This window comes from Colius striatus, chromosome 5, assembly GCF_028858725.1.
Source record: "Colius striatus isolate bColStr4 chromosome 5, bColStr4.1.hap1, whole genome shotgun sequence".
NCBI classification, from domain to species: domain Eukaryota; kingdom Metazoa; phylum Chordata; class Aves; order Coliiformes; family Coliidae; genus Colius; species Colius striatus.
Genome location: NC_084763.1, coordinates 47,098,067 through 47,113,059, shown reverse-complemented (window position 1 = coordinate 47,113,059; position 14,993 = coordinate 47,098,067). Strand labels below are relative to the sequence as shown.

The 14,993-nt window shown below is 37.1% G+C and overlaps 1 protein-coding gene across 2 annotated transcripts in view; it reads left to right on the top strand.

The window, feature by feature from the left end:
• Positions 1 to 14,993, top strand: part of CCNY (cyclin Y) — a 119,735-nt gene that overhangs the window by 82,541 nt on the left and 22,201 nt on the right. For both annotated transcript variants that reach the window (XM_061997188.1, XM_061997189.1), the window contains 4 exons: positions 4,981 to 5,081; positions 8,521 to 8,556; positions 12,398 to 12,455; positions 12,555 to 12,674. In XM_061997188.1, coding sequence (XP_061853172.1) covers positions 4,981 to 5,081; positions 8,521 to 8,556; positions 12,398 to 12,455; positions 12,555 to 12,674 — 315 coding nt within the window. The remainder of the gene's footprint in view (positions 1 to 4,980; positions 5,082 to 8,520; positions 8,557 to 12,397; positions 12,456 to 12,554; positions 12,675 to 14,993) is intronic.

The window sequence follows — 14,993 nt, the reverse complement described above, 5'->3', positions numbered from 1 at the left end:
ATGGACTGATGAGATACAATAAGTATTACTGAATAGTGGTCAGACTGGATCTTTTTTTTAATTATAGATGTTGGCAGAGAAAGGTAAGCTTACAGCGATGCAGTTTCCTGTAGCATTTATTGAGGTGAACATATCCACATCTAGCCACTGAATGTAGGCAATTGTGCTGTAATATTAAATTACGCGAGATTACAATAAATGCAGAGCTTCACAGAGCCGTGCAGAGAATCATGTTGCGTGGCTTGCTTGATTTTGGAAGCTCTTTGTTGACCTGTAAAATCATGTTTCTTCAGTGAAAGGTGTTGTAAGAACTAAATCATGTCCTGAAGCAAAAGAAGATCCTCAAGATTAGAAGCCTCCCTTTTCCAATCAGCAGCAGTCCTGGCATTTTTGCTTGCTGTTGTAGTTTGTTGTAATGTGTACTTTTACATGCCAATTTTGCTTATTAGCGTTTTGGCCAGCCTCTGCTGCCTAGAAACTAATGGGCGTAGCTCCACAGATGAGTAGAAGCAGTCCTCACTTTTTCCATGGAGTGAAATACTATTTAATAGTACCTTTTAAAATCATGCAATAACTTGCACCTGATTTGATGGAAGAGACAGTGCTATCATTATTTAGGACTGAAACTGCCAATTATCTTTAGATGGATAAGTGCAAAAGAACACTGAAAAAGTCTGAGGTTCTTCTGCCAAACTGGAAGCTGACTGGCTGGAGGCCAGCTTTGATACAAAAGCTGTATAGCTTCATTAAGGAAGTGTTGCACCCAAATGAACAAATCCTGCTGAGCATCAGGGCAGAGTGCCATACTAGTGTTGCTACAGAGCTTCCAGGACAGAGCTGACTGATATCCCTTCTGGTCAGTTCTGGTTTTGGTCAGTATGCACCTATCTGTTAGATGTTACTACCCCAAAAACAGCCTGAAATTGCAATTTTAACAACCAAAATAGTAACACTTCTCCACAAATTTAGATTTAAATTCTTAGTGATGCCACAATGAAGGCTGAGAGAAATTATTTTCCTGTATTCTCATTGTAAATTAGTAATTTGTTGTAATTCCATTCATAGGAGGTACATAGAAGCAGTTTTGCAGAGCTTGTATGATTTTGGTGGCAAACTGGGCCATTCTATTTCTGCTTTATGTAAACTTCTTGAAAATCCTGTTTTTCAAGCATCTTAAAGCAAATGTGATTTGGAAAGTTTCAGGATGAAGCTGGGGAAAAAATAAAGCATGATATTTCCTTACTACTAGCTGTGAAAGATGGAAATACTGCTGGTTTTAAGGCATTAATGGAAGTACTTTGTATCTGGATCCCTTAGAGCTTGTTCTGTAACATATATAAAAGCTTAGCAAGTTATAAAGTTGGGATTTTTTTTCCCTGTAACATTTTCCTGGGAACAAATTGCACAAAACAGATATTATTTTTGTAACTTCTAGTGTCTGCATTTCTTAATGTACATATTTAGACAAAATAAGAAAAATAACAACTGCTTCTGGAGTAAAAAGCTAGAAATTCTCTCCACTGAAAGAAATCACAAAAAATTGATCCAGAACTCATCTCAAGAGGTTATTCAGTCTACGTTCTTGTCTAAGAGCAGAATCCTGTGTTTATGCTATTCCTGACATATATTTGTTTTACTACTACTTTACAACTTTCAGTGATGAAGATTCTATCACTGCTCAATTTGCTCAAGCTACCCCTGCTATTAGAAAAAGGTGATGGTTTGAGTTGGATTTTTTTTGTCATCACCTACTTAACATCAACTGCAAATTCAGTAAAAAAAAAATCTTGATTCTGTCATCAAAGTTATTACTCAATATTTTACATTGAGCAGACTGGTCCTCTGTGTAATGTGGGACAATTTGAAAGTGATTCCTGGGTAACCCAGTATAGTTTTCCTAGTAGATTTTACCTGAAATGTTTTCCTTGTTTTGCCCTTTGGGAGTTTTATGCAAGATGAAGTCAGAAGTTTTACAGAAGGTGAGAAGCCTGACATCTACTGAATTTCAGCTTGGGTACAAAAATATTACTACTGCACTACTGCATATTCAAGTACATATCAAATGAATCCCACTTCATATCAATGAAGTGCTTTTAATTTGTAAATACTAGTAATAGCAGAGATTGTCAAGGCTCCATGTGTCACGTGTTCACTGTTGTGTTTGCATATGAAGATTTACAAAAGGAGCTATACCAGTCCTTTCTTTCCCCCATGTCAGCCTAATGGTGGGACAGAACCTGAGAAGGCTGATATTAATTACGATGTTGATTAATTTCTTCAAAGGCTCAATATTCTTTCCCAACTCTTCTGATTTTTCTTGCTTAGAGCCTGTCTGACTTGTGTAAATGGAAGATTTTTGTGGTCAGTCATGATGGATTTGAAACCTGAAGAAATTAAACTCCTGTACCATTTTGGATATGGATTTATCCATTGAAATGGGCACAGAAGGAGATTTCTCCTTGGGACAGTGCTGAATACTGAAGTCATGCTCTGTAACCTCTCTTGTCCTTCACAAGAATAGATACTGTTCCTGTGCAGCAGAACTTCTCCTGTGCAATGGAAGTTCAGAAAAGCCTGTTTAACTAAATGATGAGACTTTAAATGCCTTCCAGCTTAGTCAAGCTAAAATATGAAACCGAGGGTGTTTGCCATTAATTTGGAAAAGTCTGTTTACCTGGCATACCTTATGGCCACAGTTGGACGTCAGAGTAGAAGCTGGGAATGTTGATCTACTGATAGGTTAGTTATTCACATGGCACAAATGTGTGTATATACCCAAGATAGCAGGTTTACTCTTGGCACTGTTCTTCAGACCAGGAGAGGCATCCCTTCCTGCCAAGTTGTTATGAACAGAAAGTGAAGCATGAGACACCACATATTTTTCTGAAGTGTGAAAAGTTCTAAGCCTATTGAAGTATGGCGTGGGTTGAAAACTATGGAGAGTTCTGTGATGTGGTTGTTTCAGAAATAAGGTGCATGGCTCTAATTATTGACATGTATCAAAGGTTAGAGTGCTGTTTACATAAGAAAAATTACATCTGATAGTGGCATTGCTACAGAGTTGTTTTTTGTTTTTTTTAATCATGCCGAGGATGAATCCAGTCCATTTATCTTAAATGTTATCTAAACCTTTAAAACATGTTGACAAGTAAAAGGTAGAATTAAAACTTTCCACATGCTTTTATTTTCAGCCACTGAACAGTCTCATTTTCAGCAGTTTTTAAGTTGCTTTGACTTTATCGTGCCTATGGAAGGTACTCAACAAACTAGCCCAGAATTTTTAACCACACTATGGTGGAATAAAAGCTATAAATCACCAGTCCCCTAGTAAATATCTCTGTGGGACAGTGAGATAATACATTTTTTAGGCAGTGCTTCCAGTGTTTCTAAATTTTCTGTTTGTTGCCTTTCTTTACATATAATAGCTTGGAAGGTAGATGGATTGTGAGCTTCCAAAGTATTACAAAGTAGCTATCCAAACTCCTGGGGAATTTTTGAGAGTGGATAACTTCCATTTTCTCATTAAACCTATTCACTTCCAAGAAAAGCAGTTCATCTTACCATTTTATTGGCCAAGTGAGGGAGATTGTTACTGAGTTCTCAAATAATTTGAACAGAATGTTTCTACAGTTGTAACAGCTTCAGGATTTATTTTTTTTTTTAATTAACAGAATTTCAATACTCTTTCACTCATGGCTCGGAAAAACAGAAAGATGACTCAGTTCCATGTAGATTTTAGCAGAAGTCTATCTGTTCTGTATCTAGTGAATGCTGCTTAGTCATTGTCTGCCTATGGAAAATGAAATGTTAGTGGCATAATGGAGTGCTGGCAGTTGTAATAGTGTCTGCTTTGGAAATGAGTCAGGGGAAGAGGACGGTTGCCTATATCAGTTGAGCTAGTAAATGCCTATAGATTCCACTGATGGTATTGACATTGGTCTCTCTACTGAAACACTGGAAACAACATTCTTTGTAAGGCAAATTAAAATTTCCATGTCAGTGTCCCAACTGAATTTTAAACCTATCCTGTTGTAAGTTAAACATGTACTTTAACTGGTCTTTACTTTTCTGATGGTTCTTGACCAAAGTTATTCACTAGTGTAGGTAGAACAAGCAAGGATAAAAATCAAAGAGCATTAGTGACTGTGACAGTTTCCTCATGTCAACTGCCAATAGCTGTTCTTTTTAGGCCAGTGAAGTGCTGTCTGTTCTGTTTAGCTGAAGGAGAACCTCTCAGCAAGAAATCTTCAGAAATATGTAGTGTTGTCAAATGTTATTTTGTGGCTGAGCTTTCCAGTGTTTTTCTACAGTAGTGCAGAAATAGGATTGAAATACGTGGAAAAATTTTTCTATTACAAGATATGTTTCTTTTTTTTATTTGCATATCCACTTTCTTTTACATTCTTTGGTCAGTTCTCTTCCTGCCTAATGACTGTCTGTTCTTGAATTTTCCCTATTAATTTTTAAAGGTTTTATTAGTTTTACTGTAAAGATCTCCTTCCCTTATTTCATTCTGTTAGAGTTTGGTTGGTTGTTTTTTTTAATTTTGCTTTTTCCTAAGCATGGTTTAGTATCTGTTTCTAGATCAATCTTCATTGTTAACATGCTTTCTTTTTCACTCTTCCACTTACTCTTTTGGAACGTAGACAGAAACATAGGTCTTGTTTGTCTTTGCTTTCCAAATGTGTGTATGTATTAGAGTAATTGTGCACAAAAATTATTGCATGGTTTTGAGAAAGGAGGAACAGAGGGGAAATCAGGACTTCTTAAGCATTAGTCAAGGCTCAGACAGGGATTGTTGAGACTTTTGCATTGGTAATTATTTCTGAACTTTCTGAATTGCTTCAAAACATGATCACATTGCTGTGTGCATCATTGTGAGAGACAGAGAAATTTGTTTTTTTCTGAATTCTTACATGTCTTCAGAAAAATGGTTGGGTATTACATAATTGTCATTGTTCTTTTGCATGTTTTTCATAGCATCCTCCTGGGCAGTTGAGAAGGAAGTACAGTTCCTGCTCCACCATTTTCCTGGATGACAGCACAGTCAGTCAACCAAACCTCAAGTACACCATCAAATGGTGGGTTTTTTGGATTTTTTGTTTTTGCTAGAACCTACGTTAAATAAGTGTATTTATGTATACGTATTCCTGAACCATTGCTAAGTAAGGTTTAAAGGTCTTAGTCTTTGAAGTGGTGCATTTATTGATTCTATTCATGCTCCAGAGGTAGTGAATAGACAAACAAGGGGTATTACACCTATGTCTGTGCAGATTTAACCTCCCAGTATGCCACATCTCAACAGAAAGCGGCAATTGAGGTTCTCAAATTCCAGCAGCAAAAATCCTTGTACTTCAGCGTTCAACTGAGTATTTGCTTTGGATGAGTCTTCAAAGCTTACTTGAAAATTTATTTATTCAGAATTTTGGAATTATCTGAAACTTTATAGAGTTCTTTTCTCTTTGGGAGAAAAAGCTCTTTGCTAACCTTACCTTGCATTTTTCAGTTTGAAATGGAAATTAATTGTCTCCACACTCATTTCCTTGTTGAGTACAAGGGCCCTGGCAGTTTCTTACCTAGCAGTGGGAAGCTTTGTAGATGGCACACACATGGGTTTACCCCTGGGTGACATCTCAGATCAACGTTTCAGGTTTCACTGATGCCTTTTTACATTGGAGAGAAATGAAATTTGTATTTCAAGAGTATTTTTCTTCACATTTTGTGCAATAAGGGGAAAAAAATAGCCAAACAAATGCTCAGGTATTTTATGCTTTTTGTTTATTACAATTGCTGATATATTCTCTTGAGTTGTTGCTAGGATGGTTGCCTTGGTGTACTCAAATGCAAAATTTATCATGACAAAAATCTGTGCTGTGGAGATACTTAGATGAGAGACAAATACATCCAGACTAACATTTCTAAAGGAATTTATAGTGTTCATGGTCACTAAAACTTGTTCTTAATTTTTCTGTTTAAGGAAAAAAGAGGGATGTGGAGAAGGGATTTGCAGTAATACCTTATCAGCTATTTCTGCCTGAAATACAGTCTTGCTTTTCCTCGTTTCTTTAATTAGTAACTTAAAAATTCAGGTAAACACTGGAAAAAGGTTTTTAATTTTTGAGATTTTCTTTTCCTCTGGAATCTCATAGTCTTCTGCTCTAAAATCCTTTGCATCAGATGATTTTTTTTCTCCTTTTTTTTTTTTTTCAATCAATGCAGCCTTTTGTGTGGGTTTTGGGTCCTTTTTACTATCAGAACTGACACTGCGTGTGAAAAGAAGAGATGACTTTAGTTGGGCTACAGGAGCCTTGTGAAGTAGTAGACAGAAACTGAGGAGGGAGCAAGGTATTGATATTTGAGAGAGACTCAGGATGCGTGGTGGGGGACAGAGGTGAAGGGAGGAGGCAGCATGTCTCAGGATGGAGTTGCTGGTGCTGGTTCTGGGTGGGAGAAGTTGTGCAGAGCTGGGGCCAGGCTGCTGATATTGGAAGAATTGGAAGCTTCAAGGGGTCTGAGGGTTTAAAAAAAGGTGATGTGAAGTGAGAAATTGAACCTGGGCACATGAGCCCTCAGGATGTGAGGAGTCTTCCCCCTCTCGTGTCTGGCTGCACATTTAACAGATTTAAGGGTGGGGAGGATTATTGCTTTTATAATACATCTTCATTTCTTGCTCCCATCCTGACAATCTCTGCAGAGATAAATGACTGTTGCACAGAGGTAAATCTGAGGGATTTATTTTGGCCAGCTCATTTATTTTTTCTGACTCCTGTTGTGCACTGCTGTTTTAAAATATTAACGCATCTACTGGAGATTTGCAACATTGGTGGGATGATGAGGGTAGGGTGATGGAAAGCTCTGTATGCTTCTTTATTGCATGCTGAGTGCTAGTTAAACCAGTGTATGAAAAGCAAAATGAAGCTCAAATCTCAGTTGTCTATTACAGCTCTAAAAGACTGTCAGATTTTGATGTGGGTTTATAAATAGTAAATATTTTCTAAACTTAATTTAACATATTGTTACAAAAGCAACCAAGCAAAGCTCTGCACATAGAGTCTTGCATTTACTTTCATAAAGTGAACTGCAGCTGCAAGGACATAATTTAAACTTAAATTGTAGAACTAATTATCTTTGTGAATAGCTTTCAATCAAATTAAATCAATTCATAAATGTGATTTTAAGTTCAGTGTGCACCATGTCTTTTAGATATTCACACTACACAGTATCTCTTAATTCCTTAAATATGTATCTGTAAATAAAAATCTAATTTAAAAAGCATTTGTGATACAAAACTTCACATGCAGCCAGGTAAAAGCTATAATACTCCTAGAAAGTTACTGTAATGTCTTTACTTTCAACTAAGAAAAAATACTTCCATTACACATCTGTTCAGAAAAAAAACCCAACCCAAACAAGGAAAACCCTAGTCTAACCTGAAATAGTTAACAATTCTACTAATGGGATAGTTCTAACATGCAGTATGGCAGTTTTCATGTTAAAAAAAACTGAAATAAATTTACAGAGGAACCAACTGGCTCTTCTAAAAGGCCTTTTATGGAAAAGAAAATGGGGAGGAATTTTGCGTCAGTATAAGACATAAGCATCTTACAGTGAATCACTGACAAGCCTAATTGTCAACACATAGAATCTGTGAGCTCCCTCCTCCTTCCTCTTCAGCTTTGGCTGTATTCTGTGCTGCTGGAACAAGTAAGGAGGGCACTGGTTCTGCTTTATCCTTCAATAATGCTCAGTCATGAGTAAAGCATGTGTGCTTCAGTAAAGCTGGAGTCATGAGTTAGAAACTGTAGAGTTACATTGAGAAGCCACGTCTTAATTTTCTTCAGTCTCAAATGTCAGTGAGATCAGTTAGATGTGTATATAAAATCAAAATCTTGGCTTTCTGTGAATATAAGGACACTTTATGTCTTTGCAAAGAACATAAACAGAGGTACATGGGAAAAGCATAGTGTAGTAAGTTATCCAGGGATTTGTCTTTCCCGACTTAAAATAAGTAACTCGATGCCATTAAACTGTAGAAGCCTGGTATTTGAGTCTGATGTGTGAGTAACTACATAAAGACAGACAAAAGTTAATGGATTTAAATGTGAAATCATAAGCTAACAGTAATGAAAACATTTCATGTTTGCCTGGCAGCATTAGCAAACAATGAAAGAGAATATCCAATGCCTGTGATGTTTATCTTCAGCCCTGGAAGTCAGTAGGGGTTTTATTCTACATTGGCTTTAGTGGACTAGGGCATTAATAGAAGGTATGTGCAATACGATTATTTTCGTAAGATGCTTCATTACTAGTTAAAAAGAGGCACTTGGACTGTACTGAACTAATATGGTAAAATTGTCTGTTTGCATCAGTTTTCCTGGTATCTAACAGTGATCAGAAGAAAACAAGTTGTTGAACATAATTTTTGTTACGCATTGTGCAAAGTTTTAAATTTACCTGTTAATATGACAAATAATATCATTTGACAGTCCTGAGATATTAACTCTGTATTTTTCTTTACAGTGTAGCTCTTGCAATATATTACCACATCAAAAACAGGTATGTGAATAATGAAATCTTGTGATTAAGGTATCTTTAATCAAAACAAGTGTACCGCTCAGACACTAAAAATCCTTGCTTTGTTCCTTCCAAAATGTTTTTTGGGTTGTAATTTTCTTATTTCCCATGCTAGAAGTGAGAAGCATATTCTTTTGTATTTTTATGTACTTTGCTAAGAAAAGATAAAAATTAGCAAGTACAATTCAACCTTGAAAAATTGATGATTTGGTGTTTTGTTTCACGTGCACTGGACACTTTTGCATTGTTGGGTATGTCTCCATTACATACAGAGAAATCTGAAATTTTCTTTTCTAGCTACACTAAAAATTGGTGTTTGTTGGTTTTTTTTTGTAATTAACTGATCATTGATTTACATGATTAATGGATTCTGAAATAAAATACATCAATTATACAGTAAGAATGACATTGTGAATAGCTGTAATTCAAGATGCCTCAGAAACAGAGCAGGTCTTGGCTTATCTCTTCTGGTGTAGTATGTTTTAGATCTCCACTCAGTCAAATTGATTGAAATTCAACAGATAATAGGTTCTCTGTAAAGTAACTTGGTATACAGATTAGCTTTCTTCATGTTGAATTGTGCTTTTGTATTCCCTGCCCTCCTGGTATGTCACAGCATCATAAAATAATATTTCCTGACATCTCTAAGGAGAGATTGTATAAATACTCTAAGTGACTTATGTGTCCATGGCTTTTCAGTGTGTCTTTTCAGAGAACTTGGCTTAGATCTCAATCTAACAGGCCACTTAGACAATTTTTTCTTATGGACTGTAAGAAGTCCAACTAGAACAAAAGTAATTACTCACAAATTTAAAGTTAAGCTGGTACATCATTTGAGACCATGTTTCAGGTCACTGGAACCCATCCCACTTCTTGAAACAAGGCTGGCATCTAAAGAGAAGCCTTTAGAAGTGCACAAGGGTAGAAGGGCTTAGCGCTTGATCCCTGCTGAAAGCTCTTAAAAGACTTTCCAAGATGTCAGTAAGCCTTGGACTGAAACATGGCAATATGTAAAGCAAAAGTTGGAGCAAAATCTTCTCGCAAACTTTTAACCTCATTTCCCAGAAAATCAGGCGTTAACGATCATGCTTTGATTACTTGTTTGTCCATCTGTGGTTCTCTCTTTCCGCTTTCCTCCATTGTCCCTGGTTTAGTTTGGATAACTATTCAATTTTTACCATGCTTGACTAAATAATAAAGACAGATAATCAGACTCTAAAGTTTTGTGGAAATAACTTAAGAATAAGTGCTCTGTTAAGTAGCATACCAGCTGGGAAACAGGCTCAGGAGAGTGGGGCACACTAGGGACTACAAAGGGTGAGAGACTTCAGTAAGAGCTCTCAGTCAAACAGGAGAAATCCAGAGCCAAAGTACACCAGACTTGCTCTGTGCTGATTGCCATGGAGCTGATTTCTGCCTGCAGTAAAATATGCTGACTCTTGGTCTTAAAACACTTGATGCAAATTTGACCTACAACTGGTAGAGAGCCTAAACCTTTATGAAACAGAGTCCCATGTCAGTGTCTTGAAAACAAAATACCTTCTGAATGTTATCTTCTTGGGAAACTTGTATTCTAGCCTTTTTGCTTTTGGTATGGAGAGCTGAGGTATTGAGGAAGAACTCGGTTGCTGCTTCTCCCCTCTGAAACTGCCTGAAGCAGGGAGGTGTGTTGTGAACATGCCCTCTGCTGCACTCAGGACAGATGGTCTTGGCAGTGATGCTGGAGCAAGCTTGTGTATGTCAATTTACAACTCTGAAATGAGGACTGTGGAATGACTGTTCTGTCTTCTGTTGTCCTTGATTTAGGAACGGAGGGACAACATGGTAACAGCATTCATTTGTGCTTACTGCTGAAACAGCAGTGGCAAAACGTATGTCCTGTTTCCTGCTATCATAGGGGAAAATAAGTTGTTGATGTATGTGGTAAAGTTCAGTTTTTTAGGGGGGTAGGGGGTGAGAATAAGAAACCAATGTAACTCTTACATAGACTCGAGATTGATTTTGACAGAAAATGAGTAAAGCATCTGCTTTGCCAGAGAAGAGTTCTTTTCAGACAGCATTTAGTTGATCCTTTTCTCCTGCACAGTAGGCTTAAAGCTAAATTATGTCGTAGTATTCCAAACTCTTGCCAATCCCAGTTTTTAAAGAAATTATAGGTGAAATAGAGTATTCCTTCATATATTTCCTACATTTCATTTGATTGTAACATTCTAGGTATCATTCTTTCTTCTCCCGTTGTCTCCTATCATTGCTATATTGATTTGCTTTCTTTAGCTTTTGTTGTGCATAGCTATTCAACAATTAAATCTACACCTGTCTTGTTTTCAGGGAAATGCGTAAGTATTGGGGAATTTGCTAAATCAATCAATCAATTAAATAAACCCCACCAAACTAAATATGAAAAATGCTTAGCTCAATTAGTAGATTGTTCATTTTTGGAAGGTAACAATGTGAATTTGTACTAATGAAGACAAAAGCCTATAAAATCTTTGTGTGTGTGTGTGTATGTAATAGATTTTTTGAGTGCAATCAAACGTGCCTTTGTAGCATGCAGCAGCTACAGCATGAAGAAATTAAATAGGAAATTCTTTCCTTTTCCCTTCTCATTGTGGAGGGACACGGTTTACTGTAGCACATCAGTGATTCCAGCGAGTCTGCTTGTGCATTAAGATACTAGGCTTTTTATGTAGGGTTACAAGAGTCTGGCCTGAAATCCTTGCTGATTAAGAACTTTCTAGTAATTATCACAATCTTTTTTTGTTACAATTTAGGTAGGTCTATTTTTAAAAGAAGAAACCAAAGGTGTTTGTTTTCGGTGTTAGCAGGCTTAAATAGCAGAAAAAATGTCACCTTCAGATGTTGAGGTTTAAATGTTAGCTGCTAAAAAGTACATTTTGTAGACAAGAATCCACTGTAAAACTTGTATTTGTGTGTTCTGAGAGACATGTGCTATTGAGTAAAGATAGAAAACGTATTCAGTGGTTTCTTTCTTAAGACCTCTATGTCCAGAGTACCACGAATGCAATAAATAAAGATGGGATTGTCGTAAGTTGGTCACATGGATGCATCTGTCCAGAAAGTGTGCAGTTCTAACTGGTACTCTTATACCACTCATTTTTATGGTTGTCAGTGTTCTTGCCAAGATTCCATACAGCAAAAATCTTACGCTGATTCCATACAGCAAAAGTCTTACAATGCATACTGGAGAGTGGGCTTATGAAGTTATATCAGCTTGCATGTTGATCTTGAGCAACAGTGATCTAAGAGAGAGACAGCAAGTAAAATGCATGAATAGGAATATTGTTTTGTCTGGTATTTTTTTATATACTCCTTTTCATTTTCATAAATCATGAATTGGATAGACATTTCCAAATAAATAAGAAATGAAATATTTTTTACAGTTATCCTTTAGTTAATACATAATTTTTCCTATCTGTAAATGTTCATGATGTTGACAGGAAAGGAGGCAGAAGAATTAAGAGATTGCAAGGATTAATGTGATGAAGCTGAGAAGAGGAGAGTAAGCTAGGCTGATTTTATAAGTTTCTAGTAATACTTCTTAGGCCATGGAAAACAGTAGAGAGCACAGAAGCTGTTTGTCTTGGGCATTGAATGCTTAAAATGTTAGTGTACTCCGTAATACGGATTTCATATTACATGTGAACCTTATGGAAGAATAGATCCAACTTGTATGTGAAAATACATTTCTGCAGTGTTCCTAAGCACCCCATAGCCTGAGGAGGATTAGTTTTAATGACGTGTCTGAGAGCCGCGTGCTGTCCTGTTCACTTAATGACTCTGCTTTCATTTTAATATTTTTTAGGGACATAGATGGAAGAATGCTCTTAGATATTTTTGATGAAAACCTTCATCCTCTTTCGGTATGTTCATCTGCCTCTCCTTCCCTTTCATGTGAATTGCCTTTCTTTCTGTCTGCTTCATTTATTTTCGTCACCTATTTGAAATTATTTCTTCCTTAGAAATCCGAAGTGCCACCAGACTATGACAAACATGACCCGGAGCAGAAACAGATTTACCGCTTTGTTCGGACGTTGTTCAGTGCTGCTCAACTGACTGCTGAATGTGCCATTGTCACCCTGGTGAGTGTCTGAAAGATGACATCAGCCATCTGACAGACCTAGTTTTGTTCTGAAAGCTTGGGCTTGTATAATTTAATAGATCTAGGTGCTGCCAGGGAATTTTTTTCTCACCATGAAGACCAAACGAGTTTCTGGATGGGAGGAGAAGCTACAGTTCATTTTCTTGGGGAGAGTAAGTGATGGAGGAAGAGGTTGGGTAACGTGCCAGAAAAGCTGGGGTTACATCTTGCCCTCACAGAGTGATAATGTTACAGGCCACCAAGGTGACTGCTAGAAAATGCAGGTGGCGTAAGTGGTCTTAACAAGAGGGAATGTTAAAAGCAGAAAGGCTTCCACTTGTAGGGAGTTTGCTGTGTATCATTGTAGCTCCCAGCAGAGACTCAGGAACAGCTGTAGGTAATTTAATAGCACTATTAAGAATTAACAGGCACATGAAGGATTTGGTGAGTGACTGGGACATGTTGGTGATGACTCTTTTTTACTCGCACTGTACTTGTCTTTCAGGACTGCATCAGAGGATTGAACAATTGTACTCAAGGCTGAAGTTTAGCTACTTAAAAATAGCATGCCAAAAAAGAACATTCAGATTTTCAGCTGGTGTGGATCAGCATAGCAGTGTGGATTAAAGGAGCTAAAGTGATCTCCACCAGCTGAGAATTTAAAAAATTTCCTAAAATCGTAATCCTGCCAACTTTAACAAACCTCTTCAGCTTTCAGGCACAATTTTGGCTGTGTTCTTGACTCAGAAATTTTAAAAGAACAGAACAAGATTTTTACCACAAAAACATGTGGTTTCATAACAGCTTTTTAATACCCTTTACATGGAAGTAGAGGAATTGGAGAAGGTGGATTTTGAAGCTCAGACCTACCCATTTCCTCGGTTAATCTCTCTCCTTTGGCTTCTTAGATTAGTTGGAAGGCTTTCTTTGTTCTGACAGTCAGAATGAATTGTATTAGCCAGTACAGAACAGCAATATGAGAGAAATAGGGCAAGAAATACCCTGCAGTGCTCCACCCTTACATTTTGAAGTACTACTCTACCTTGTTCCTTGACCCAGCCATTACTTCTTTTCTGAAATTATATTTTGTCTGTCTCTTTTACATAATTGCACTAAGCATTTGTCCTTCTTCCTTTTTTTCCTTAGTGTTTTCTGCTGGAGGCAAGACGTTGTCTGAATCACTATGTTCTTCTGTATTTTAATTAATGTACTATCTAATACAGTGGAACCTTGTAGTTATCTGTAGTTGGATCTTAGATTATTTGATCAATGAGAGTACTGTTTAGTAGAAAGGAAGAGAGTTTTTTTTCATAACAGTATCTTCATGTTACTGTAATGCATGGAAAGTTCTTCCCCAGAAATCTTGTTAACCTAGGCGTGTATTTCAGTATCTTTCATTTGTAACTAAGTCCTTGCCTCTTCTGGTTCTTATGTGATTTCCCTGCAAATAACCCTTTTGGTGTGATCTGCAATGAGGTATCAATGTTTGTAACTCATTTATTTCCTTGTAGAGGTAGTTTCCATAGTTGTTAGTGATTAAAAACTTGAGTGGCTTGGTTTTTTCACCCAACACGATGATAAAAAATAAACTAGCCATGCAGGTGTTTGTGGATAGATTTAATGCTGGTGATCAGTGTTACTGTTCTTGCCCATTTTTACAGGATAATAGTACCTGCCTGATCCTTATTTCCAGAGACCTTAAAAGTTTCCAGAGAAATAATGTTTTACAAGTATGAAATTGTGCTACTGTTCTCAGTTTTCTCTGTACTTCTAGATAGCTTTTTGTTTATGTCATTAGAAGGGGCCCCAGAGACAGATCATATTGTTTCTGAAATGTTCAAGTGTGGAAATGAATCTGTTAAAAAGCAATCAACCCTTTCCCCCTGCCCACACTCCTGAAATCTTAATAGTGTTGATATTGCTATTTATGAACCTTCCAAGTGCTTTCAATTTTGATATCCTGTCTGGAGAAGAAGACAGCAGCATTCCCTGCTGAAGCTTATGTTCTGCCATAGTCTGGCTGTCCATCGAAGAGCAATCTGATAGCTCTGTCTGCCACTTATTCTCCTGGGAGGGTTGCCAGAAGGCAGGAAGTATATCTGTGGACATCACAGTACATTTTGAACAAGATGCTGCAACTGTTATCTTTCTTTCACTCGCTCTAATTATTTTTAACACTCCTAACCACCTCTTTTTACTGCCCAAATTATTAACGTGATCCAAGCTGCACGCACTATCTTTGATTTTTTCTTTTGTATACTGTTAACCAGGTAGAAGCAGCAGTTGCAATGGGTTATAGAGAAGTCTGTATGTTCAGCAC